A 27,439-nucleotide genomic window follows, 5' to 3' on the forward strand; every position below is an offset into this window, starting at 1 on the left:
AATATGTGCAGTGTATTTTATTGTGACGAAAATGCAGCCACGTCAAAACATGCAAACAAGTCCCCTAAAAAAACAAGGATGGAGGGGACACAGTGGCATAGGGGTGAAGTACTGATGAAAAAGAACATACAAACAAGAACAAACAAGGTATTGCAGTAGTTAACAATAAAGCCTTGAGACTAGCTCCTGTTCTGCACTCGTCAATAAAAGTCACTCATAACCAAAGTCTTAACCAATGTGTTGGCTGATTTAATGTTAATGAATAACCATTGAATAGCAACATACATTTCCGATACATGATAATGTTCCCCATCATACAGCTAGCTGTGTGTCATGCTAGGCATGTGGATTATGAATGGCAGAAAAATAAACAAAATTAGTCAACTTGTCAGCTTCTAACTTGCATGTCTCCAGGCATCGGAAACAAACTAAAAGATAGATTAAAAAAAGTATTTCTTTAATGCTTGTTGCGTGTTTCCAGCTTTTGCCGAGATTCCAGAGCTTAGAAATTCTCTAGCAGTCACTCGGCACAGGGGAGGCAGGGGCGGGTGCAGGCGCCATAGGCTTAAAGGGTAGGGCGGTTGGATGTTAAGCGCCAAATGGCAGAGAATGAAGAAGAAAGAGAAACAAGCTGGAGTTAGCCAATTGTCGAGACACAGCCCACTGAGAACATCACAGCTGTGAGAAGCTGTCTGAAGAGAAGGAAACGAAGCTGTAATTGAAGGCAGAGTGAAAACCTGGTGTAAAATAGCAGCAGGGAAGGAGGCGGAGAGGAGGCGCTGAAGGAGAGCTGGAACACGCTTTAAAAAGCCTCAGTAATAATAAAAATAATGCAATGCTGGAGCCTATTTCAGATGAATGGGACAGGCATTGTAGTATAGTTGTTCAAATTGCTGGCACTGGAATCCGGCATGCTCTCTCGATTAGGGGCACCACGGTCACTGGCATTTGAGAAGTGTACAGTGTTACATGTCACAGAGCCCCCCTAGCAAAAAAAAAATCACAAAGATCAGCTGAGCAGCCATCATCTGGATGTCGGAGTGCGCTCAGAATTACGGTAAACTGTGCCGCATTAGTGGAGGCAGTGGGGAGAGAGGAGAGCAGAAATGTCCTGCAGATCGGGACACGGAGAACGCTTGAGGTGTTGTGGCATCAAGAATAATGGATCAGCTGAGCGAAAGGGAGGCTTCCGCTGAAAATGTATTCAGCACAAAGAAGGTGCCTGATGACACAGGCAACCAAGCCTCACGGAGAAGGAGTGATCAGCTCGCTGAGGCTAAAGATTCAATGAGACAGTTGGAAAAGCTACAGAGGAAAGAAATATCCAAAAGGTGGGAAATGGAAACTGCTATGAAAGCACGGCTGATGAAGTAAGGGCAGACGATTTTTTAATGTCGGACCTAAATATCTGGTGATGCAGATATTGTGACTCTCCACTATATAAGAACAGAAGTAATCGATGTTCGTGTGTAAATGAAACACGGAAAGAAAGAGACACTTACACATGCCACAAAGTTACTTTACGTACAGCAATGTAAGCATCTAAGGGAAACAAGGAGAAACACGAGAGACCGCCTGCGGCCGTCAAAGTGAAAGTACGGCCGGCGGAGGGCATTGCTGTGGGGAGGGGGGAGGAGAAATGCGACACGGCGGGCAGGGGAGGGGCGGAGCGGGGAGAGCGGCATGAGGGTGTGAAGCAGCAGGGGCCTTTGAAGTGAAGCTAAAGCTTCACTTCAAAGGTGTGGGAGGAGTGCTGCTGGTGATTGACTGGCGATTTGATGATGTGCACGCGCATTTTAGGTCAATGCGCTTGCGCATTGACCTAAAAGCGCTCTGGCACAGCATCAAATCGCCAGTGGAATCGCCAGTTAGGTAAACTCTCGATAAGCCCCTATATATCTCGCTCCCGCTCAATGCGCATGCGCATTGAGATAGGTCGCTCGACCTAAAAAAGGGCACTCACTCTATTGTGCAGAGCAATGCACTGCAGTTGTTAAGAAGCAGTGCACATCTGTACATTGTTTTCTAGTTAAGGGCAGCGCAGTATTGTGAGTGCAACACAAGGCCTTTTTGTTTGTAAGAAGCATCACCTTGTGTTTGTGCCTCTGTGTGAGCTTTTTATGGTTAATGAGCAGCATATGTAGGAGGCGAAAAAAACATAGCGTCGTTGCCAAGACTCTGCCCCCCCGGTCCTCCAGATATGAAGTCCACCGCCCTAACCGTTAAGCTACATCCTCTTCCAGATTTATCACGAGATATGGTCTCTTTCCTTTAAGGGTTTTTGAAGGCAGTGTTGCGTTTTTTTGTTCAAAGGCAATGATACACGATGCATTGGCCTTGGTTTAAAACTAGAGAAAAGGAGTAAATCTGATTTGTAACAGAATTACAGACTTTGTGGCCAAGAACTATAGGTGCAGGGAGAGCTGCGAGGCGCTGTGCCGAGAAGGGCTGCGAGGCGCTGTGCGCGCAAGGCTGCGGCTCCTGCACTCACACATTGCTTCACAGCGCTAGGCACAGCACAAGGCTCACGGCTGCACTCACGGGGTGTGCACAGCAGGGCTTTGTAGGCAAGAACACGGGCACTCACTCGATTGTGCACAGCAATGCATTGCAGTTGTTAAGAAGCAGTGCACATCTGTGTGTGTACATTGTTTTCTGGTTAAGGGCAGCGCAGTATTGTGAGTGCACCACAAGGCCTTTTTTGTTTGTAAGAAGCAGCACATAGTGTTTGTGCCTCTGTGTGTGTGCATGTGCATCAAAGCTTTTAGGGTAAATGAGCAGCTTAAAGTATGTGGGTCTGCAAGTGTGTCTATGCACGTTCATCTCCTTGCGTGTGCAGGGTTTTATATTTCTTAGGGAGAAGCACTTAGTGGCGTTTGTACAATTCTTTTGAGTTAAGGCGCAAACACTATTGTTTGTACAACTATCTCTTTTCATTTGTTAAGAAGCGCAATATCCTGTGTGCGCATCTGTTCATCTGTGTGTACAATAGTGGGTAATGAGCAGCACAACCTATGTGTATGTGTGTCTGTGTATCTTTTTGGGCGGCTCTGTCTCTGTGCGCATGCTAGACTGAGTTGTTAAGAGGCACCCAGTTGTGTGTGCACGGAATACAACAAGGCATTGCACTCCTTACAGAACATAATATGCTGGGTCTGTTGACAACACAGCCCTGCAGTTGTTGAGAAGGAGCAGTGCTTTAAATGGGAAAAAAGAAGTGCAGGTACTCATTAAAATGATCTAGAGGTGTGGCAAGTGTGTGTGGCTAGGGGCGGGGCTAAGGCCAATATATGATGATACATAATGACTTTTATACCATTTGCAGCACATATCAAAACACAACAGAAATGCATTTCTGTTAACAAAACAGGTTAAATCATTACACAAAATGAAAGGCAAACAGGATAATATGTTAAAAAATGCCCTTGTTTTGTAATATTTGCAACGTCTTAATGTCATACCGTTCTTTGTTGTTGTTTGGGACAATGCTATATATCCTCAAGTGTGTAAATTGATACTTGTATAGCGCACTACTCACCCGCAAGGGTCTCAAGGCGCTTGTACGAATACCGCTGTGGAACCCATCCTGGCTTTCCCTGTGAGGTGTCCACTCCTGGGCACCCCCAAGGTGGAGGCCAGGCATCCTTAGCATTGTGGGGCCATTGTGGAGATTAAGCAAGCTATTGCCCAGAGTTGCAGAGTGGGACTCCATGATTGGAATAGGCACCGAGGCGAGAATTATCAGGTCCGTGGAATTTTGAGCCCAAGACCCGCCTAGGCGGGGAATTGAACCCTGGTCCCAGGCTAGACCTCTGCATCAGGGTCTGCCGCTCTAACCATTGAAGGAAGAGGGGTCCCAGACAGCCAGACACTTATTCATACATTGATATATTATTCAAAAAGAAAAATTTTCAACATATAAGTCAGTGGTTACGTTGAATTTATTTCACAATGTAACCCATAGAATCAATAAATGGTTCAAGCAAATAGCGAAAAATTCATTTGCAATTCATAAGCATTTGCGTGCCCACATAGAAAAGGGGGTAGGAAGTGAGGTGAGGGATAAAAGTGAAAGTAGTGACAAAATTACTTCAATACTCAATTGTACATCATTGAATAAAGGTTCCTTAACATATATATATACACCGGTCTCCTAATTTTGGAGCCACGTACAAAGGAGCGTATCACAATCCAAAGTCAGAGAAACAGTATCTCCTATATAGGGCTGTATGATTCATATATAACCAAAGGAGTACATATCATGAAAAAACGTCTACGTTTCGACCCTGAGCGGTAGGTTGAATGGCCCTTACAGGCGGGTCTTCATCAGGACATTGGAGAGGTGGGCAGACCTCCTAGGGTGAAGAGAAAATAAAATAAAAGTACTTAATAGGGTGGTAATTCCCCGAATACCTCTGCGTGTGTGGTCCGCAGGGCAAAACATTAAAAATACAGTGATCTTAGGAGGACTATCAAAAATACAAAAGCTATTACCTTAAGAAGGGGAGGTTCGAAACAGTGGCCTTCACCATAGGTCGTTACCACCGCCAAGTATTCTAAACGAAAGAAAGGGGGGGGCGAACCCCAGGATTTATTACCAGGCATTACAAGAAGATTCAATCAGGGCATTGTATGCTTCAACGGGCGGGGGGGGGAAGGAGAGGCGAGGGGAGGGGGAGGGGGGGGGGAGGTTTAATCATACCTTCAGTCCCTTGTAAATCGTCACGTGCGATGTCAAATAGGGTTAATCCGAATCACTAGAGACAATAAGTATAAAAACTCAGTAAGAGACCAGTGGCCTCAGTAGGCATTCACACAGATTAGTCCAATTGGCATTAAGTGTTGAAATACCCAAGGTGGAGGCGTTAGTTTACCTTGTCAATATAAATTACAGGCGTGGTCTCTAAGCAGTCAATTGCGAAGGACTCGTGTTTCCAAACTTATTCGGCGTTACTAGAAAAAATGAATGAGAGCGTGGCCTCAGTGTTCAGTCACACAGATTGGAAAAAATTCCAAATTCAATTTCATAATAAAGGGCTCAGGTTGAAGGGGTTCGTTTACCTAGTCGGTCAAAATCCTGGCGTGGTCTCGAGGCACTCACTCCAAACGACTCGCGTAACCAGGAAGTGGCTGCGAGGGGGCGGGGTTACGTTTATAACGTCGAGTGCAGACACAGTAAAAGGACTGTGTAGTTGCTAGGCACTGAAGGACGCTAAAGAAAAAATCCGCGATGACTCGGTCGCAGAGTATATCAACCCGTACTGATTACGAGCAGAGAGACTTGAAAAGGAATGAACAAAATATTGAAAAACTTAATTAATGAGAAAGGTTGAAAAAGGTTAAAAAAGGTTAAAAAACCCAGACTAGCAGGAGGCTTCTAGAGAGAGGGGCGCTCATCCAATGGTGTACATGAACTCATCCCAGACACGGGGCTTCTCACATATAATTGTACGTTTTTACATCGGTGTGTCTGCACCTACCCCAGCGCGTTGCAAAACACTCGGCTATCATTTGTACATCTGAAACCACTTTGGAAAAAGGCATATGATGCTATTCAAGAGAAAATGGCAGGGTGAAAAAACACACTTGGTCGCTTTCAGAGTGTATGCATACGGAAGCTGATACCATATGAATATATCTATTTACAATTACACATGAGTACCTGAGTATACACGCTATGTGTGCTGGAGGCACAGACCACAAACATGCATGGATATGGTACAAATCATGGAAAACAGTGAATGAAAACATGCCAGATGCGTGCATGTACCTACCACGCAGGGTGGTAAAAATGCAATTGCGATTAGATAAATACAAATGAGGGGCAATATTCAAGGGGTATTAACAGGCTAATCATAAGATCGCTAATTGCGCGAAACTGCTATCAGATTCGTTCAGGCCGTTTCGTACTGAATCAAAGGTGTGCATCCATTTTAGTTCTCTCAGGTTTAGTATTGGAGCAATATTACCACCCCTGGGTCCCAATTTCACCTGTTCCAAAATGACCCATCTCAGGCTTTCCGGTACATGATTGTTTTTGAGACAGTGTTCCACAAGGGGAGCCCCTTCCACCGCACATCGTATTCTACTGCAATGTTGTAAGAAGCGCGATTTCATGCGCTGTTGTGTTTGGCCCACGTATATCAAATTGCATGGACAGGTGATGCAATATATTACATCCTCCGTGTTGCAATTCGTGTGTGATTTGAGTTTCACACGGTGGTGCTTGAAGGTGAACTCCTTGGTTTGGATAGTTGATGGGCAGGCCTTGCAATTGCCACACTTGAAATGTCCCAAGATTGGAGGGAGGTTCCAGAGGGACGTGATGGTCGGATTAGGGGTGGTACCCAACAGTGAGCATACCACATGGTCACGTATATTCTTGCCTTTCCTGAAGGAGTGTAGAGGTAGATCTTGGCAACCCAGGTCATTAGTTATCATTGGCCAATGGCTGTTGACCACCTTTTTAATCTCATTGCTCTTCGTGGAAAAAGTTGTAACGCAAATGAGTTTTTGATCATTGTTATTCGTACGTTCATTGGATTGGAGTAGCATCTCTCGTGGGTTAAACCATGCTCTCTTACGAGCCTTTTTAGTAAGTCTTTTGGGGTAGCCTCGTTCGATTAACCGATCCATCAATTTCTGTGACTCCTCCATATAATTTTCCTTCCTGCTACAGTTGCGTCGAATTCTGAGAAATTGCCCAAAGGGCAAGTTGTCCCTCAGGCTCCTCGGGTGGTGGCTCGTATATTGCAGCAAGGAGTTTCGTTCTGTTGGTTTTCGAAACAGATTGGTATGCAGTGCGAATACGCCGAATAAGTTTGGAAACACGAGTCCTTCGCAATTGACTGCTTAGAGACCACGCCTGTAATTTATATTGACAAGGTAAACTAACGCCTCCACCTTGGGTATTTCAACACTTAATGCCAATTGGACTAATCTGTGTGAATGCCTACTGAGGCCACTGGTCTCTTACTGAGTTTTTATACTTATTGTCTCTAGTGATTCGGATTAACCCTATTTGACATCGCACGTGACGATTTACAAGGGACTGAAGGTATGATTAAACCTCCCCCCCCCCCCTCCCCTCGCCTCTCCTTCCCCCCCCCGCCCGTTGAAGCATACAATGCCCTGATTGAATCTTCTTGTAATGCCTGGTAATAAATCCTGGGGTTCGCCCCCCCCCTTTCTTTCGTTTAGAATACTTGGCGGTGGTAACGACCTATGGTGAAGGCCACTGTTTCGAACCTCCCCTTCTTAAGGTAATAGCTTTTGTATTTTTGATAGTCCTCCTAAGATCACTGTATTTTTAATGTTTTGCCCTGCGGACCACACACGCAGAGGTATTCGGGGAATTACCACCCTATTAAGTACTTTTATTTTATTTTCTCTTCACCCTAGGAGGTCTGCCCACCTCTCCAATGTCCTGATGAAGACCCGCCTGTAAGGGCCATTCAACCTACCGCTCAGGGTCGAAACGTAGACGTTTTTTCATGATATGTACTCCTTTGGTTATATATGAATCATACAGCCCTATATAGGAGATACTGTTTCTCTGACTTTGGATTGTGATACGCTCCTTTGTACGTGGCTCCAAAATTAGGAGACCGGTGTATATATATATGTTAAGGAACCTTTATTCAATGATGTACAATTGAGTATTGAAGTAATTTTGTCACTACTTTCACTTTTATCCCTCACCTCACTTCCTACCCCCTTTTCTATGTGGGCACGCAAATGCTTATGAATTGCAAATGAATTTTTCGCTATTTGCTTGAACCATTTATTGATTCTATGGGTTACATTGTGAAATAAATTCAACGTAACCACTGACTTATATGTTGAAAATTTTTTTCTTTTTGAATAATATATCAATGTATGAATAAGTGTCTGGCTGTCTGGGACCCCTCTTCCTTCATAATAACGTACTACCCAGGTCCCGATGACTATATGGGTTTGACCCTGTTTTGTGCTAACGTACTTCGTGCAAGCGGTGCTTGCGAGGTCCCCCTTCCCTCTTTTTTCTAAATATATCACTGTAAATATTTTGGCTATTTTTTATGCTAACACAGAATGGTAGACAAGGACATTTTGTCTTTTTCTGAGGACTACATACAACAGCTTCTCAATGATCCAGCTAATACCTTTTTATCACCCAGTATACCGCAGATTGATTTTTCTTTGAATGACAAAATTAGTAAACTGGAACGGCTTGAAAAAAAGTTAATCAGAACAAAACTACACGGACATTTCTTGGCTCAATGTCTACAGTCCAATATCATTCCAACAGGCCTACAAGTGAAGGTAGAACCGGCAATATTCGTGGACGTCCCCAAGTTTCGTGAAGGGTTTAGTTGCGTTGCCAATAACTGCTCCAGACATTGGATGGTGCTAGGTATAGAGACGGCAGCGGAACAAATTCAAGCATTGACCAAAGAGATTCTGGAGCTCAAAGCCGAAATTAATGGGGATACGACACTCACGAACTCCAAAGACGCCCTATCCAAATTGGTTGCAACACTCCAAGATTTTGAGACCGTAACTATTAAAAAGAAGCTAGAAAAGCTGGCTAGGGACGTTCGTCTATACGACAAAAAGAAGACATACCCGTACCTCCAAGTGGACTACTACCGCCAAGACCCCCAAGGACGTTTCGCCAATCGTGGCCGTGGTGGCTATAGGGGTAGACGAAATTATTCGACTTTTCGGATTCCTCCTATAGCTCAGGTGAGGATTCCGCTCAGTCTGATCCGAGTGGCACCTACGGTTACCAGGATACATACGGCCCTACCTACCCCCAACCTTTTTTAGGACGGGGAGGATGGAGACCCCCACGAGGACGGGGCAACAACTGGGCCAGGGGTACCGGCAGAGGCCAACAAATGGTGGACCCCACTTGGAACAACGACAGAGGACGCGGCACGAAGCAGGTCCACTTCCAACAGGAGGACCATGGAGAGAGATCCACCCGCCGGAAGACCTACAGGTGGTAAGGCAGCCTAGCAACCCTGTTATAAATATTTCGTCACAGAATCTCAACAACGAAGAGGTCAAAGTACTGAGTCGGGGTTTGTCTTTCGTGCCAACCTCTCTACCCAATGAGTTCAATACCATCAGGGAACTCCATAATTTCTTCAGAAAAATCCGACTGAGATACTTTTTTAAGGACAAACCGCATATGATCACAGGAACAACAACTGGCCTTCGAATACCATCTACTTTTGTGCCTCCTACCTATGCAATGACCAGCACTATTTTGGCTTATGAGAGCCTGGTTCTCCGGGATGTTAATCGAATCCTGAAAGAGCCCAGGTATATCAAATTTAACATCAGCAAAGCTGAACGCATGGCTCTATCATCCATCAGGGACAATAAGGACATCATAGTCAAACCAGCAGACAAGGGCGGGGCCATCATTGTCCAGAATGTATGCAACTACAGAGATGAAATCATGAGACAACTATCAGACGGGGTTAGTTATAAGAAACTACCGGGCGATCCTTCAAAGGATTTGGCTGCTGAAATACAAAGAGTCACCAAGGAAGGGAGAGATGAGGGTTTCCTGTCAGAACAAGAGTACCAGTATCTTAATCAAAGCAACCCTAGGATACCAACTATCTACACCTTGCCCAAAGTCCACAAAGACCTACAAAATCCGCCAGGCCGACCGATAGTGTCAGGGTGTGGATCAATATTGGAACCACTGTGCCGGTACATAGACTTCTTTTTAAAACCACTGGCTGAACAGACGGAAACCTACCTGCGGGACACCACACACACTATTAACATTGTTGACGGACGCCTTTTTGACCACAGTAAGGAACTACTGGCCACGTGCGATATCGTGTCCTTGTACACGAGTATCCCGCAGGACGAAGCACTTGCTGTGGCTGCTCGAGCATTGGATAAACGGGCAGCTCCTGTACAGGTTCCCACTAGATTCATTGTCCTATTACTAAGATAGCGATGATGCGCAACTTCTTTATTTTCCAAAATTCGTTCTACTTACAGACCAAGGGTGTGGCGATGGGGGCAGCCTATGCTCCGGACCTTGCGATTATCTTCATGTCCGCATTTGAAACTACTTTCGTCTTGAATGATATCAATCCCTTCCGGTCAGGAATTAAATTATGGATGAGATATATAGACGACATCCTCCTCATTTGGTCTGGTAATGATGACGACTTAAACCATTTCTTCAGCTGGCTCAACAACAGATCATGCGACATACAATTCACGATCGAATTCGACAAACACAAGGTCAATTTTCTCGACCTGGAAATAATTGCAGAAGAGGGTGCACTGCATACCAATCTGTTTCGAAAACCAACAGAACGAAACTCCTTGCTGCAATATACGAGCCACCACCCGAGGAGCCTGAGGGACAACTTGCCCTTTGGGCAATTTCTCAGAATTCGACGCAACTGTAGCAGGAAGGAAAATTATATGGAGGAGTCACAGAAATTGATGGATCGGTTAATCGAACGAGGCTACCCCAAAAGACTTACTAAAAAGGCTCGTAAGAGAGCATGGTTTAACCCACGAGAGATGCTACTCCAATCCAATGAACGTACGAATAACAATGATCAAAAACTCATTTGCGTTACAACTTTTTCCACGAAGAGCAATGAGATTAAAAAGGTGGTCAACAGCCATTGGCCAATGATAACTAATGACCTGGGTTGCCAAGATCTACCTCTACACTCCTTCAGGAAAGGCAAGAATATACGTGACCATGTGGTATGCTCACTGTTGGGTACCACCCCTAATCCGACCATCACGTCCCTCTGGAACCTCCCTCCAATCTTGGGACATTTCAAGTGTGGCAATTGCAAGGCCTGCCCATCAACTATCCAAACCAAGGAGTTCACCTTCAAGCACCACCGTGTGAAACTCAAATCACACACGAATTGCAACACGGAGGATGTAATATATTGCATCACCTGTCCATGCAATTTGATATACGTGGGCCAAACACAACAGCGCATGAAATCGCGCTTCTTACAACATTGCAGTAGAATACGATGTGCGGTGGAAGGGGCTCCCCTTGTGGAACACTGTCTCAAAAACAATCATGTACCGGAAAGCCTGAGATGGGTCATTTTGGAACAGGTGAAATTGGGACCCAGGGGTGGTAATATTGCTCCAATACTAAACCTGAGAGAACTAAAATGGATGCACACCTTTGATTCAGTACGAAACGGCCTGAACGAATCTGATAGCAGTTTCGCGCAATTAGCGATCTTATGATTAGCCTGTTAATACCCCTTGAATATTGCCCCTCATTTGTATTTATCTAATCGCAATTGCATTTTTACCACCCTGCGTGGTAGGTACATGCACGCATCTGGCATGTTTTCATTCACTGTTTTCCATGATTTGTACCATATCCATGCATGTTTGTGGTCTGTGCCTCCAGCACACATAGCGTGTATACTCAGGTACTCATGTGTAATTGTAAATAGATATATTCATATGGTATCAGCTTCCGTATGCATACACTCTGAAAGCGACCAAGTGTGTTTTTTCACCCTGCCATTTTCTCTTGAATAGCATCATATGCCTTTTTCCAAAGTGGTTTCAGATGTACAAATGATAGCCGAGTGTTTTGCAACGCGCTGGGGTAGGTGCAGACACACCGATGTAAAAACGTACAATTATATGTGAGAAGCCCCGTGTCTGGGATGAGTTCATGTACACCATTGGATGAGCGCCCCTCTCTCTAGAAGCCTCCTGCTAGTCTGGGTTTTTTAACCTTTTTTAACCTTTTTCAACCTTTCTCATTAATTAAGTTTTTCAATATTTTGTTCATTCCTTTTCAAGTCTCTCTGCTCGTAATCAGTACGGGTTGATATACTCTGCGACCGAGTCATCGCGGATTTTTTCTTTAGCGTCCTTCAGTGCCTAGCAACTACACAGTCCTTTTACTGTGTCTGCACTCGACGTTATAAACGTAACCCCGCCCCCTCGCAGCCACTTCCTGGTTACGCGAGTCGTTTGGAGTGAGTGCCTCGAGACCACGCCAGGATTTTGACCGACTAGGTAAACGAACCCCTTCAACCTGAGCCCTTTATTATGAAATTGAATTTGGAATTTTTTCCAATCTGTGTGACTGAACACTGAGGCCACGCTCTCATTCATTTTTTCTAGTAACGCCGAATAAGTTTGGAAACACGAGTCCTTCGCAATTGACTGCTTAGAGACCACGCCTGTAATTTATATTGACAAGGTAAACTAACGCCTCCACCTTGGGTATTTCAACACTTAATGCCAATTGGACTAATCTGTGTGAATGCCTACTGAGGCCACTGGTCTCTTACTGAGTTTTTATACTTATTGTCTCTAGTGATTCGGATTAACCCTATTTGACATCGCACGTGACGATTTACAAGGGACTGAAGGTATGATTAAACCTCCCCCCCCTCCCCCTCCCCTCGCCTCTCCTTCCCCCCCCGCCCGTTGAAGCATACAATGCCCTGATTGAATCTTCTTGTAATGCCTGGTAATAAATCCTGGGGTTCGCCCCCCCCCTTTCTTTCGTTTAGAATACTTGGCGGTGGTAACGACCTATGGTGAAGGCCACTGTTTCGAACCTCCCCTTCTTAAGGTAATAGCTTTTGTATTTTTGATAGTCCTCCTAAGATCACTGTATTTTTAATGTTTTGCCCTGCGGACCACACACGCAGAGGTATTCGGGGAATTACCACCCTATTAAGTACTTTTATTTTATTTTCTCTTCACCCTAGGAGGTCTGCCCACCTCTCCAATGTCCTGATGAAGACCCGCCTGTAAGGGCCATTCAACCTACCGCTCAGGGTCGAAACGTAGACGTTTTTTCATGATATGTACTCCTTTGGTTATATATGAATCATACAGCCCTATATAGGAGATACTGTTTCTCTGACTTTGGATTGTGATACGCTCCTTTGTACGTGGCTCCAAAATTAGGAGACCGGTGTATATATATATATGTTAAGGAACCTTTATTCAATGATGTACAATTGAGTATTGAAGTAATTTTGTCACTACTTTCACTTTTATCCCTCACCTCACTTCCTACCCCCTTTTCTATGTGGGCACGCAAATGCTTATGAATTGCAAATGAATTTTTCGCTATTTGCTTGAACCATTTATTGATTCTATGGGTTACATTGTGAAATGAATTCAACGTAACCACTGACTTATATGTTGAAAATTTTTCTTTTTGAATAATATATCAATGTATGAATAAGTGTCTGGCTGTCTGGGACCCCTCTTCCTTCATAATAACGTACTACCCAGGTCCCGATGACTATATGGGTTTGACCCTGTTTTGTGCTAACGCTCTAACCATTGAGCCATACTTCTCCACACACAAAGAAATAAGCAGACGTACACAAAAGCGGCTGAGCTAAGGTCTACAGAAGCGCCTTGGCTGTCAGACAGCTTCTTCTCGGACAGCCTGGTGCCCACCAGCACTAGCAGCCAACGAGCTTACCTTTCATGAGTACTGGTACTCTCCTAGGCAATGGCGAAGGGCCGGTATTAACAGTGATAAAAATAAGAAATGCCAGTACCGGCCCATTTAAAGCACTGCTCCAGCCCTTTTCCCCACGGCCTGGCTCTTCCTGTCCATTTCTGGTTCAGTGTCTTTACATCCACATCTACTCTCCATTCACGATTAACCTCTCTTTCTACCCAGCCTCTAACCTTCTCTCCCTGGTTCTGCCCTCTTACTGCCACCTCTCACTTACTTTCGCCACAAGTCTCTTACATTTTGTCCGTTTTTTTCCCCACTTGCCTCCTCTTCTCCCCTCCATGATGTACCCATACTCTAAATTTGCCACCTGTCCTGTAATTTGTTGTCCTATATTTCATTGTTTGTGTTGATAGAGCACACTTACTGTTGAGGCATGTATTTTTAAATATGTTTTCCAGTAAATAAAAGCGTAAATCATTTATTGACTTCAAACGTACAAAACTATTTCCAAGCTGTGAAAGTGTGTGTGCGCGCGCTTGTATGCGTGTGCATGTGACTCTGTACATGTGTGTGTGACTGTGTGCGTGCATGCTCCGCCGCGCCCTGTAAATTCTGCAGGGCAGTGTTTTAAACTGAATCTCAGGCATGTGGTTCATCAATAGCTAAACCAATTACTTCAAGAAATACAGCAGATTTGAATTTGTATTAAAATACAATTCCTAATCACCCATTTCAAAACTAAACCAATATCTGGTATTGTTTTATGAAAAAAGTGGCAATTCTAACTTAAGCTGTCACCTCACTTTTTAACAATCCTCCCTCCCCCTTCCTTCTATGTTCATCTCAGGTGTCACGGGAGCTCATTTCTCTAGTGTTGCAGCGTTCCCTGCTATTTATTGCAGGGCTGCCTTCACATCTTTGGGCAGGGCTGCCTTCACATCACACCTAGGGATTCCTCGCTGATATCATGTAAATTCGGCCACACAAAGGAAAGCAGTTCCTGTGCTAAAAAAAAAAAAAAAAAACATAAGAAAACCGGCTTTGGGAAAGATGGACTGGCTTACTGACCAGCAGCCCCAGGCCAGGCTATTTTACACACCTAACAGAGGGGGACGAGGGGAGCGGATGGGCTAAAGCACTTTAGGCATAATGATCGTTTCACTCCCAATCAACAGTGCAGGGTCTGCCTAGGCCCTGCACTGTTATTCACGGTGTTAAGCAAGCCCTCCCCAACCCCTGCAGTGTGGGGAAATTCTAATGGGCACTACTGAAAGTTAGCAGCATCTCTGCAAAAGGCTCCTTCAGGGGCTTGGTGCGACAGCAAGATCCAAAAGCAGCGCGGCATTTGTCCCGCATTGGAGGCGATACCAAACTTTATCCTGCCATGCCATCTGCCAGGGTACCGGTACTCAACGTTGACTAAAAAAAAGTGCCGGTACTAATAGCTAGAAAATTCGGAAGTGCCGTTACTCAGTAACGGTGAGTACCGGCCCATTTAAAGCACTGAGAAGCAGCACTCCAGGTGTCACGTACCGGGTGATACGACCGCTGTCCACTCCTCGTAGATGCTGCAGCGAGGGGAGTTCTGGAGGCGGGTCGCCGATATATTTTAGAGGGTGCGGGAGGGCTGGCGAAAAGGAAGACCCGGTCACTTATATGCCTCTCAGAGCAAACCAACTACACTATGCGCCGCACAGGAAATTACACGGTTAACCTCCCGGCAGGCTATGTAAACCGGAGAGGAAGTAGGAAATGCCGCAGATTATCCGGTTAGAACTCGGCAGTGCCTGGACGAAGGAATCCAGAAGTTTGCAGTACCCGGTGGGGTAAGGGTGTCGTTGACACCGCTGTTCCAATTTCCTTTTTGCCAAAACATTGGTGGCTATAAGCCGCTGTCAGAGTCTTTCTGTTCAACGACTCCGTTGCGATCAATGGTGCAGAAACCTATTCTTGATTCAGGCTTGTGTAACGCTCAGAACTAAGAGCCATGGAGAAATGAGATACACGAGGCATTTTGCTCATCATATATACCAGGTGGTATATCATCCTCCATTACAAAACCTCAACTTATTGATTTGTACTTTACTACACCAGTTGTTATGGTGTGTTGCATACTAACATTGCAAGGGGAAAACTACCCTGGTTAAACTGCTCGCAGTCATATGTATGTTAAATGTTGTGTGTGTTTTTTGTTCATCTTCTAGCAGGGGGACAGTGAGAGGTTGCGGACTTAACCCTACCCTTCCTCCCTTGCAAAGCTCAAACATGCATCATTATTGGTGGGTAATAGGACTGGCAAACAAGAGTGTCTCTGGGTTAGAGGTATTAGTTAAGACTTTGTATAACAGTATGTTTCTATTCCACAGTTCTATGACTGAGCTATGAGTATAGGCCAATCCTGAGCACTAGAGGTCTTTGATAATTACCCAATCGTCTTTCTAAAGAGCTATTGCAGATGCTTGTTTCTTATGTTAATGTACCGGAAATGTTTAGTGCAGTGTTTCTATAACTAGTCTTTTTCTCCACAGGTCTCCTTCCCCGCTGTTCCCATCATTTCCTTCCCCCGATTGACCCCCTTAATCTTCTGTGCTATTATCGCAAGTCGGAACTGAGGATATCAATAGGTGGACCCATTAGAGCAACAAACCGATCCGGAGAGACTTTTGAGGGACTCGTGACACCCGGGGTGTGTTGACAGCAGTTGTTTGCAGATGTTGTTAAGGAAAAGTACACCCGGGTGTACACAATGCTGTGCAGTTTTTCAGTGAACACCACCACACAGCGGTGTATATAGAGCACTTTGCTGCTGCTAAGAAACAGCACACACCGGGTGTGCACGAGGCTTGTCACTGGTGTATGTGTCCCAAGACTTGGCAGTTGCAAGGAGCATCCTGCACAGCGTGTGTACATGACTATATGTGAAAGATCAGGATACATGTGTGAACAGCACACGCCGGATGTGCACGAGGCTTGTCACTGGTGTATGTGCCCCAAGACTTGGCAGTTGCAAGGAGCATCCTACACAGCGTGTGTACATGACTGTATATGTGAAGGATCTGGACACACGTGTACACAGCAACGAGTTTGACTTGTCAGCGCACAGGCATCCCTCTGTGTGTTTACACACTGCTCTGGATTTGTGTAAAGTAGCAGCCTTGCACTTCTTGGAGTGCAACATACATACACTCATATGCACTCCGATACCCCAGCACAAGACACACTTGTCATCAAACGTTGAGAAAGACACAACCGTCCCGTTTCAAAAGCGATGCCATCACTGATAACAATTCCGGAGTGTGCGTGAATACATGAAACAAGCGCAGCCAAAGCGGACCATGCTCAAAATGAAAATAAAAGAGTGCTTACGGCCTTTAAAAGGAGAGTGTGTGAAGCCGCAAGTAAACAATCCAGTCCGGGTGGGTGAGGAAAAAAGTAGACAGGGTGGTAACCAGGAAGGACAAAAAAAGCTCAGGGACAATCATAACACCACGTTTACCATAATTGGTGACGCAAAATGACGCGCACCAATAGAAATTATGGGCGGTGCAAAAAGCAAATTTCTGGAACTGTATTGATTCCAAGAAGCCCTCGCATGGCGAGAGCAGCAGTGCATGCGCTACTAATGCCAGGCGAGGCGAGACCTAAAAAGGAGACACTTTCTTACATCTGAATATACCGAACAGAGTATTGATGCCTCCACACAATAAATAATTAACCTAAAAAAGGTTTCTTGTTTAATTGCCACTCGTCCTGATGTGAAATCCTGAGTTATCAGGTGACTGCAGTTTATTTTCTAGGCAAAATGTACTACTGCCAAAAATATCAACTTAAGACACCATTCACATGTACCGCAATCTTCAGTATAGTACTTAAACCCGAACTGCCCCCAAGCGCTGTGTAAAGACTGACGTTTCTACTGCTGGGCTAATTAGAGCAATTTGGTCCAGCGATCATCTCCAAGATACGATCAATTGCAGTTCTCGAGCCCCTCAGTTGCCACTGACAGGCACACGCAAACACACGCACACGAAAACACACACTGAGAAAGAAAACCAAGTGATGTAAGCCCTTTTGCAGAATTGTGATCAATTCCTGGAATTCTTCAGTCAGTGTGGGGGGGGCAGCTTCTGTTATTAGACGCAGGCAGCAAAGCAAGCACTGCAGCATGCAATTCAAAAGGCGACCTGCTGATGGCTGTGTAAACAAAGCATAATGGAGCTCAAAATAAACCAGGTGAATACGGATGACTGCTTCCAGTTCACCACAAACTGTACGGGATGCCGACATTTAAAAATGTTTTAAGCATTCTGGAAACGGCACACAGTGTAAAGATGGTGAGCTATACATGCCACTTAATACAGAAGACGACGACACATGCTTATTGGATGCAGATTCTGCACAATCTCTCCTTTTCCATTCATCTGCTCTCTCCTCCTCTGTCTCTTATCCCTCTCTGATCGCTTTCTTCCTACATCCCCCATCCTCTTCTCTTTCTCTTGAGGCCACTGTGCCTGCTGCAATTACCCAGATCGAGCTGGGCAAAGTGATAGAGGCCAGAAAAATAACAACCCGCACACCATTCTAAATAATGCATCAAATGCACAAATTGAAAATAACAGATGATTATAATGAAGAGCAGAGCTTTAAGTGGAATGGAAAAGGTGGGAAGGGCTCTCTAAAAGGGATGTGACCAATGTAATTTTGGGGTGGCTTGAACACAAACTAGATTTCGGTTCTTCCCATAGTGTGCCACCCAACCAGTATTTGGTGCTTCTCTGTTATTGCATTCTGATGTATAACATGCACAAAACAAATCTAAAATAACATTGTGTAAATAGTTACCAACCTGAAGGAATATAAGATTAAGCAAAATAAGTGAAATATAAACAGGAACCATACTGCTGCTGATATGGATTACCTTCACCTTTTTACATTCAGCGTTCAAAAATCGATCCCTGTTTTTGCCAGTAAGGCAAGGGCGTGAATATAGTATCCAACCGGGACCCGTTTCAATGTATGTTTTTATTAACTGCTGGCCCACTTAAAGCCATGATGAAGAGTCAAGAATATTATTTTTATACAAGAATTTATAACAAATATTATTTTCCTCAATCAGCTAGGGTTAAAGACAGGGAACACAGCATAATAATAGTCGTAGTTTAAAAAGGAAACGTGCTTCTCCTTCATTTCTCTGAAACAGAAAAGGTGCTCAACAGGAAGACATATGTATGAGAACATGTTTTTTACATGCTATAGTTCTGTTAGGAAGTAGAAAATAGCAGGATGTCTCTAGACAAGATGGGGCACTGCATCTTTTAACCTGACATATTAACCTGGCTTATCTTTTTTTGCAAAAAATCATAAATTCTTTTTACTCTGCTAAATCTCTCATTGCAGATTCCGCTTCATTGTTGTCGACAGTGAACAGAAAAGAACAAAACACTATAAATGTAATCAGTTTATGGGAAGAGTAATGGTGTAATACATTACCCTCTGCCATACATTAAAAGGATATTGCAAGCCACCTTGATGTATCATGGTCGTATAAAGGACCTCTGGCTTCTGCCTCGTTTCTCTATTTAGTCACAGAAGCCTTTGGTGACTTGCAATATCCTTAGAATATATGACTCAGGGCACTTTATCCTATATATTACTGTTCAACTTTTATATCGGATTACTGGCAAGATCTACTACACAGCACCTAATACAAGTTTCTGAGGAATAACAAGTGGGCTTTGGTGCTGGTATGGTAAATACCATGCACAAACTTTTCCCCAGTTAAATTCCAGCAGGTTTGACCTGCCGCAATTTAAGAAAGTTGAGATCTTTGAAGCACTAGTGTATTACCAGATGCAGTAAGTACCACCAAATTCATAATTCTAGCCACTGTGCAAAAAGTTTACGCAGGGGTCAGAAAACACCGCCCCACTAGTTAGTAGGGCCATTGATGTGGCTTTGGCTCTAATCATATGAGTAATTCTCTCACTTCATGCAACTGGCTGATGTATCATTTCACCTCCCATGAAGTGTCTGCATTGCAATGCATGACGGAATATATTACATCTCAAGAGTATACAAAATAAACACACATTACATTCTTTAACTCATTGATACACTGTATAGGGGAAACGTTTTTGTTGCATTTGGCTTTTTCACTGTAGAAGTTGGTTTGTGTTTTGTGTGGACCCATAGTGTAACCCAGATTTATTGGTTTAGTCAGAGTTGGAAACTCTGCAGGTAATGCACAATTTGAGTCGGGTGTATCAGTAGGGGTCACTGGCACTCGTTTTTGGACACCGGCACTTATTTTTCCTAATTGGAAATTTCCCAAGAGCTTGAGGAGAAAAAGAACGAGGAAAACTGTTCAAAGGCATAAATCAGAAACCTGCACAAGTGAGATAAAGGGGCAGGAAGTGTCTGGTGGAAATTAAATAGTCATGAGGTTGATTATAGACTACCCAGCCTTACTGTTCGTTAGACCTCCACAGACTTCTGAGCAGATCTTTTGGCACTAACACTCATTCTTTTACAAATTAAGCACTGCGCAGGCAACAAGACACGACGAAAACGTTACATAACTAATCTGAACCTTCCTTTTAAATCATATGTTTTAGTCAGATGTAGATTGGTGCCTTCCCGACCATGAAGTGTTTTTAAGGGAGCTGGGCTGGTTTGAGCTTTAGCTAGCCATTTCTTATTCTCATTGTCGATATCAATTTAGGGGAGTTTAAGGGTAATATTTCACAGATCCCACACCTGGAGGGGGTTTTCAAGAAGAGAACAATAACTTTTACCGATAAAAATTATCTGTCTGTGGAATCTGATCTTTTCTGGTTACTTTTTCAGAGCACTTCGAAAGTCCTCACTCCAAACTGCCCAAAGAACTGTGAACCGACAACATTTTAAAGCGGCCTAGAGCAACATCATCAAGCTATGAAGTTCCATAGGAAGCGAGTTATTCCAACACCAAAGGTCTTGCTAAGCAGTAGCTGAACCAAAAAGAGGCTTTTAAAATGTAATTAACACTTATAAGCCTATTTCTTGATCAAGATGTTTACCAATGGTTTATACAGGATTCAGATGAAGCAGATGTGTTTTGGTAGGTGCAATACGTATGAATAATGGAAAAACACAATGACAACTCTACTGATTAAATATAAATACCAACGAGACACAATTGACAGCCTTATGTACCAAAACGTAACTGGAATGAAGATGTTCTTAATATAAGTTAAGTTACCGGCTAGCAACCAATATTTTAAAGCATATGTATCTATTTAACTAGAATATCAGCCAGGGAGACGATATGGCATGTGGAGTATCTAACTGATAATTACATTTATATTTTAACAGTATAGTCCAAACATATGTTTTCGTATGTTATTAATGTCTCCAGCCACAAGCTGCCTCTTATATACTATTTTTCAAACCCTGGTGAGGTAAAAAAAAAAAACGATGAGATGAAAAAAATACTGTACCTCATCTCTTCAAATATGGACTTTTTAAGCTAACAAACTAACCCAGGAGGGGCAGCAATCTGACCTATAAATCTAACAACGTTGAGAGACCCCAAGCAAGTGCCCTGGAATTATAAAGCAGGTTCTGGGAAGCAACACCACAATATAAACAGCAAACACCAGTGCCGACCCATACACAATAACACCACCAGGCTCTCGCTCATGGACAGAAAAGGAGCGTCACTCATAGTGAAGGGCTGGAGCTTGGCGTCTTAAATCACCATTGCCACTCAAAACACTTTGCCACCTTGGCAATACTACTTTGGAAGAACTAGATTCATTCGGTGCCAAAGTCTAAGCATGAGCCAAAAAAAGACGAGTACGCAGCGTATAAATGTAAAAGAAACAGTCCATGGGAAAATCATTATAAAGCACATTTTCTAGGAAATCTTTTTCTTTAATGTTTGAGGGCTGCACGCTCATGGATTATATACTAGATAATCACATGGCGGCAGTAAATATTAACCATCATTCGGAAACGCGCCATGTGCTTTTGCTACACTCATGAACTGTGCAACCAACTGAATGGTTACAACTTAAGGGGCTGCCAGAGCAAAGAAAAGGGTAGTAGTTGCTGAGAAGCGCCCAGATAGGGGGGAAAGCATAGAGTGGAAATAAGAAGGGGCTGCCACTCCTACTTTCTGTTCTGGCAAGGAGGGCTGAGTGAGGAAGAACGAGATCTCAGAATGGTCGGGTATTGAGCGTGTCCACTGCCAGTGTAAGGGACATACTAAAATGATAACGATTGGGCTCTGTGTAGACAGAGGTTGGCTTTTTCAGTACAAAGCTTTCGGAGGCGAGTGGGTACAATTCTGGGGATTCTCAGGTGGCTGTGGTACAGAGAAGGACAGAGTAGGACCGGTTTTATTGTGGGAAGAAATGAAAGGATGCTAACCTGGGAGAGGGCTCACTGTAGTGGGAGCTCTTCGGCGGATAACGCCATGGTGAAAACGGGATGTATAAGGAGGAAGAGATCGATTCTAGATGTATAGAGCAGTATCATCCGATGGCAGTGGGTGAGTGATGGGTAGGTTATAGAGAGAAGGGTCTCTAGTGGGATGCATATCCGCACGCAGAGGGATAACCGGTTTGTGGTGGGGACTCGCAGAAAGGTAATCGGTAGCTGAAGTGCAGGCGAGACCTTGGTGGCTCGATGCCCGAGAGTAGAGGTACACATAAAGGTACCCAGTAGGGAGGGCCACAAGGTCATGCTAGGCAACAGCAGAAGTGCACAGTGTAGAGGACGTAAAGGAAGGTTGTTAGGGAGTGAATTAAGGTGTGCCATGCATTGATAATGCCCGGTGGGTGAACAGGGCAGTGCGGTGCCCTCCGGTGGACCATGCTATCACTCACTCGTCATCCTTCATGGGGGTCTCCTCGGTGATGGGTCTGATGGGCGCGATGCTCTCGGTGGCCGTGCTGTAGTTGCGGAAGCAGACGGTCAGCTGCTCGTCAAAGCCGCTCACCAGGTCCTCCATGGACTGGAAGGTGCCCATCTCACCCCCCGAGAAGCTGTTATCCAGCTCCGAGAAGTCCTCCAGCCCCAGCGAGGGCACCGTGACCTGGGGGTCGGCGGGCTCCGGCGGCTGCTGCTGTGAACACGGGGGGCTCGGGGTGTTGGAGTTCACCTGGTCCAGGGCGGAGGCGGTGGGTTTGAACTCGTAGAAGTCCTGCCAGTCCTCGTCGAACTGGGCCAGCGGAGCGGCCATGGCTGCGGTGCCAGGCTCCCTGTCTGCAACCCTGCTGCCGCAGCGCCCAGGCCACCCTTCAGCACTACTGTCAGTGCCGAGCAGGGAGCGAAACAACCCGCAACAAGCCCTGCCCACAAACAGACGGCGATGGGCTAAAAAGGAATGTTTCACAGACCTGAATGCCCGAATTTATGAGTGCAACGGACTTGGCCTTTATGGCAATAGACAGTTTGTAGCGTGCGAAGAATCTTTTTTTTATCACTGTCTTGTAGGTAAGTTGTTCTGTAAAAAAATGTAGTTTTACCACCCAACTCAACAGTACTCTGTAAATCTTAAAAACGTGACAAGCTGAGTTGGCTGCATCGAAATTTGAAGAAGCTTTCTCCAAGTTGCCTATAGACTTCCTCAATTACAGCACGAATACACTATTCTGTTTTAAATATATTTGTAGGTCTGTGGTATCAGCAGTATTTGAAATGAAAAAAATAGAAGTGCAGGTGCCCTGTACCAGAGTGCCTGCTTGTTTCTGAGAAGTGCTGTAATTCTCCAGTTAAAAGTATTACATCACTCTTGAAAAGTGGAGGTACTCTCCCTCGCTAAATAAAAAAGTTCTGGTACTCAGTGCCGGACAGTACTGACTATTTAAAGCACTGGGTACTGTAAGGGTCAGGCCCTAGGCCCCTGTGCAGTCAGAGTAAGCACACAGACACACTGGTATACTATCTGGAACTGTCCCAGGGCACGTGTGCCCGGCCTCTTTTATTAGCAGGGTCACCTGACCGGTGACACTTGTGATGAATGGGTGTTGGGTGAGTGTGGAAGCCAGCCCTCTAGGAGTGGCTGGTGGGAACTCATTACTTAGAAACACTAGAACATGACCAGCCGTTCGATACATGCCTCCCGAACTTTATTAAAAATGGGACAACAAGTCCAACCTGAGGGACAGACCAAAATGGCAAAAACAAAAACTCCATTGAGTCCATTCAGGTGGCTTGCAGGACAGGATAAGAGGACAGGTACAGCCGGAGCCCCAGGCATCACAGCACTCCTCCGTTGTTTCAACCAGACTACTCTGGGCACAAATGGCAGTGTAAATGAAGTCCGGATTTCTCATTCGACAGTTCAAGCTATCACAGTCTACCCGGACACTGTGGGTCCTGTCCCACCTGGTCTCACTGCGTTGAAGTCTATTTACAATGTACGCTGTGAGGTGCATTTGGAAAAATAATGAAATCTTTTGCTGATACATCTTCAATGGCACCATGGATAGCAAGCCTGCAAAGACAGAGGACCTCAAGGTGACTGTTAAAGAGTCTTCCTCGGATACTACAGTGCTTCCAGCTACCCCAATGGTGGAGCAACTTCAGGCTTCCATCTCTCACAAGGATTCCCCTCTCTTACCAGGATTCCACTCTGACAGGAGTCCCCTGAAGTCCTCTTCACAGGGATTCCACAGGAATGTGTGGACTGCACAGTTTACCTCCCATGCCATACCATAGGGCCATGGAGGACCCCAGTGCTTAATTTGAACTGGTGTTTTCTGGTGCTCAGCACCAGCACTTAATTATCAACACCAGTGCTTTTCATGAGCACCAGTTAATGACATTTATGGGAGGCACAAGGAGATTAAGTGTTGAGAAAAGAGTGAACGGTGCAAAACCAACAGTTGATGGACAGAATGCAGAACAATGTCATACATTCACCCCAGTAGAGCGATCTGGGCCTAAATCCATCGTTTTTTTGCACTCCACCCCACCCCAGTTCAGACATGGCCATATGCAAATCAGCCTTGACCCTGTGCCCCATGGGAACAGTCCAGCCCAAACTGCCAAGCCATGTCTTTCCTGGACTGGAATCAAGCATCCTAGGACTGGTTTCTGGCTATCAGCCATCTTCAGCCAGGACAGCTTGACTCCAGTGGTGTGGAGAGCATGGGACTCACGCCTGAGCATACCCATCCCTCTTGGGGTGACAAATGCAAAACCAACAGTTGATGGACAGAATGCAGAACAATGTCATACATTCACCCTAGTACAGAGATGTGGGCCTAAATCCATCGTTTTTTGCACTCCACACCACCCCAGTTCAGACATGGCCATATGCAAATCAGCCTTGACCCTGTGCCCCATGTGAACAGTCCAGCCCAAACTGCCAAGCCATGTCTTTCCAGGACCGTAATCAAGCATCCTAGGACCAGTTTCTGGCTATCAGCCGTCTTCAGCCAAGATAGCTTGACTCCAGTGGTCTGGAGAGCATGGGACTCACGTCTGAGCATACCCATCCCACTTGGGGTGACAAATGCAAAACCAACAGTTGATGGACAGAATGCAGAACAATGTCATACATTCACCCCAGTACAGAGATCTGGGCCTAAATCCATCGTTTTTTTGCACTCCACACCACCCCAGTTCAGACATGGCCATATGCAGCCTTGAATCATCAGTTGAGGAAAGGGTTGTGAGCAGGTGTTCCTCTTTTAACAAAAATATTATTGTTAGAGGGTAATTCCACACAGACAAATCTCTGAAATATAAGCCTGTTCATAGAAATTTTAGTTCACGTTAGGCTCACTCCCCTTTCCCTTACAATGTTAGGTAAAAATGATTTTAAAAAATCCCTTGACTTCAAGCACTTCTTGGATTTAACTCCTACACTTCACACACAACACTTCCCCTCTCTCTCTATCCAGCACTTCGCACATTCGGATGGTGTTCCCCCCTCTTTTCCTGGGGAAACTTTACGCCTGACTATTGACACTCTCTTTGTCTCCTCTTCAATGCAGCCTTGAGAAAGCCCGGGCTCTACCAGCCCTACAGGGCGAAACACGTGTCGTCTGTTCACTTTCCCTAAAAATGTGCTTTACGAAAAACCAAAATGAGTGAAATGAATACAATAATGTGGCGAATAAAAAAGAACTACTTTCACTCAAATCAACCTGAATCAACAAGTGTTACTTGGACAGGGAATTACCCTCTAACAATAATATTTTTTTAAAAAGAGGAACACCTGCTCACAACCCTTTCCTCAACAGGGAGATTAAGTGATTTGCCCTGAATCACAGAATGTTGAGCCAGCGCCAAGACTTGAACCTGGTTCTGCAGCTCCGAATTCAGCAGCACAGTTGGTAATGTTTTAGGCAGCGCTAACAGGAGAAATGGACTGGTGCAAGCTGACTCCTGACGAGAGCCCCGGCACTTATTGTTTTACAAATTAACCACTGGGGGAACCACCATCAGTCCCACCTTCAAGTCACTTGCTCTACCTCTAGAGTGATTGTTTCAGGGTCAGTGTACTCCTGCCATCTGAACTCTGGTACACAGGCATCTACAGGACAGTCTTTGGGGTGACCCAGTGTCCATGCTGACTTTCGTTGCTTCCTGATACCCACCGTGGAGCGCTGCAGACACATCTCTCTTGGCAGGACTCCCCTTTCACGAGAATCCCTCAAGGCCCTTGTCCCTGGATTGCCACGGACTGAATGGGCTGCGCAGGCCTTTCTTAGGCATCATGAAGGGGTCACTAAAGAACTCCCAACAGGGCCACATCGAAGCCTCATGTGCAATCCCAAGGGTGGATGTTCCAAAGGTCGAGATTTCTCTCACCAGCAGGCGTCACGTTCACCTGTGCACACAGCTGGTCCCTGGGCGGCCAGCCTCCGACGGTGCCAAATAGCCTCATTGACCTCAGGGTGTTTTATATGAACAGGGCACCACTCTAGCTGTCTAGTGCTCCTTGGATGTTCTTAGGGATGCACTTGATTGCGATAACACTCACAGTTCTTATACAGTACTTTCAGGTGTGCCAGGAGTCTATTACACTCCATTCTCTCCTTTTTCTTCGCGCTTTAATGCTGTCCTCATGCCACACTTTTCCTCTCCTCTTCCATCTTCTTGTCTTCCCTTCTGCCTCCTGACCAGGCCTCTCCATATGACGTACACTTGACTTGGACCTTCCTGTTCACTTCCTACCCCCGACTGACTCTCTTCTCTTCTTTCTTCCCTGACCAGGCCTTTCGCTGTGATCTTATTTTCACATGGACCTCCCTGGTTGTGCCCTGTCCTCTCTGTAGGATTTGACTCTTTCCTTGGACCTCTCACAGATCTTCCCTCCGTGGACCTCTCACAGGACTCCTCTTCGTGGACTTCTCACAGGTCTCCTCTTCATGGACCTCTCACAGGTCTCCTCTTTGTGGTCCTCTCACAGGTCTCCTCTTCGTGGACTTCTCACAGGTTTCCTCTTTATGGACCTCTCCTCTCACAGGTCTCCTCTTCATGGACCTCTCACAGGTCTCCTCTTCATCAACCTACCACAAGTTTCCTCTTCGTCGACCTCGCACAGGTTTCCTCTTCATCGACCTACCACAGGTTTCCTCTTCGTCGATCTCGCACAGGTCTCCTCTTCATGGACCTCTCACAGGTCTCCTCTTCGTCGACCTCCCACAGGTTTCCTCTTCGTCGACCTCCCACAGGTTTCTTCTTCATGGACCTCTCACACGTCTCCTCTTCACTTGCAGATGCACTCCTTGCGCCTCAAGGCTACTTTGTCACAGCGCTTGCTTCTGCCTCCATTCAGGCAGGCTTCACAGGGTCTGTCACACCCTTTGACAGCATTGGTACTCTAAATCGCAGGGCTCTCACTCCCGGGCTCATGCCTGTGCTGTCCGATCTCCAGACGCAGCCCTTTGTACACCTCTGCTTCTTGGGCGTTCTGCACTGCGTCTTGCGCACCCTGTCCTTTCTCCTGCGTGGATGACCTTCCTCACTAGGGACGCA

At 45.3% G+C, this 27,439-nt stretch overlaps 1 protein-coding gene across 2 annotated transcripts in view; it reads right to left on the reverse strand.

Annotated features, from left to right (window-relative positions):
* Positions 1–22,763, reverse strand: part of FEZ2 (fasciculation and elongation protein zeta 2) — a 473,881-nt gene extending 451,118 nt beyond the window's left edge. For both annotated transcript variants that reach the window (XM_078649276.1, XM_078649275.1), the window contains exon 1: positions 22,330–22,763. In XM_078649276.1, the coding sequence (XP_078505402.1) occupies positions 22,330–22,685 (356 nt within the window). In that variant the 5' untranslated portion in view covers positions 22,686–22,763. The remainder of the gene's footprint in view (positions 1–22,329) is intronic.
* Positions 22,764–27,439: the final 4,676 nt, after the last annotated feature.

This window comes from Lissotriton helveticus, chromosome 6, assembly GCF_964261635.1.
Source record: "Lissotriton helveticus chromosome 6, aLisHel1.1, whole genome shotgun sequence".
NCBI lineage: Eukaryota > Metazoa > Chordata > Amphibia > Caudata > Salamandridae > Lissotriton > Lissotriton helveticus.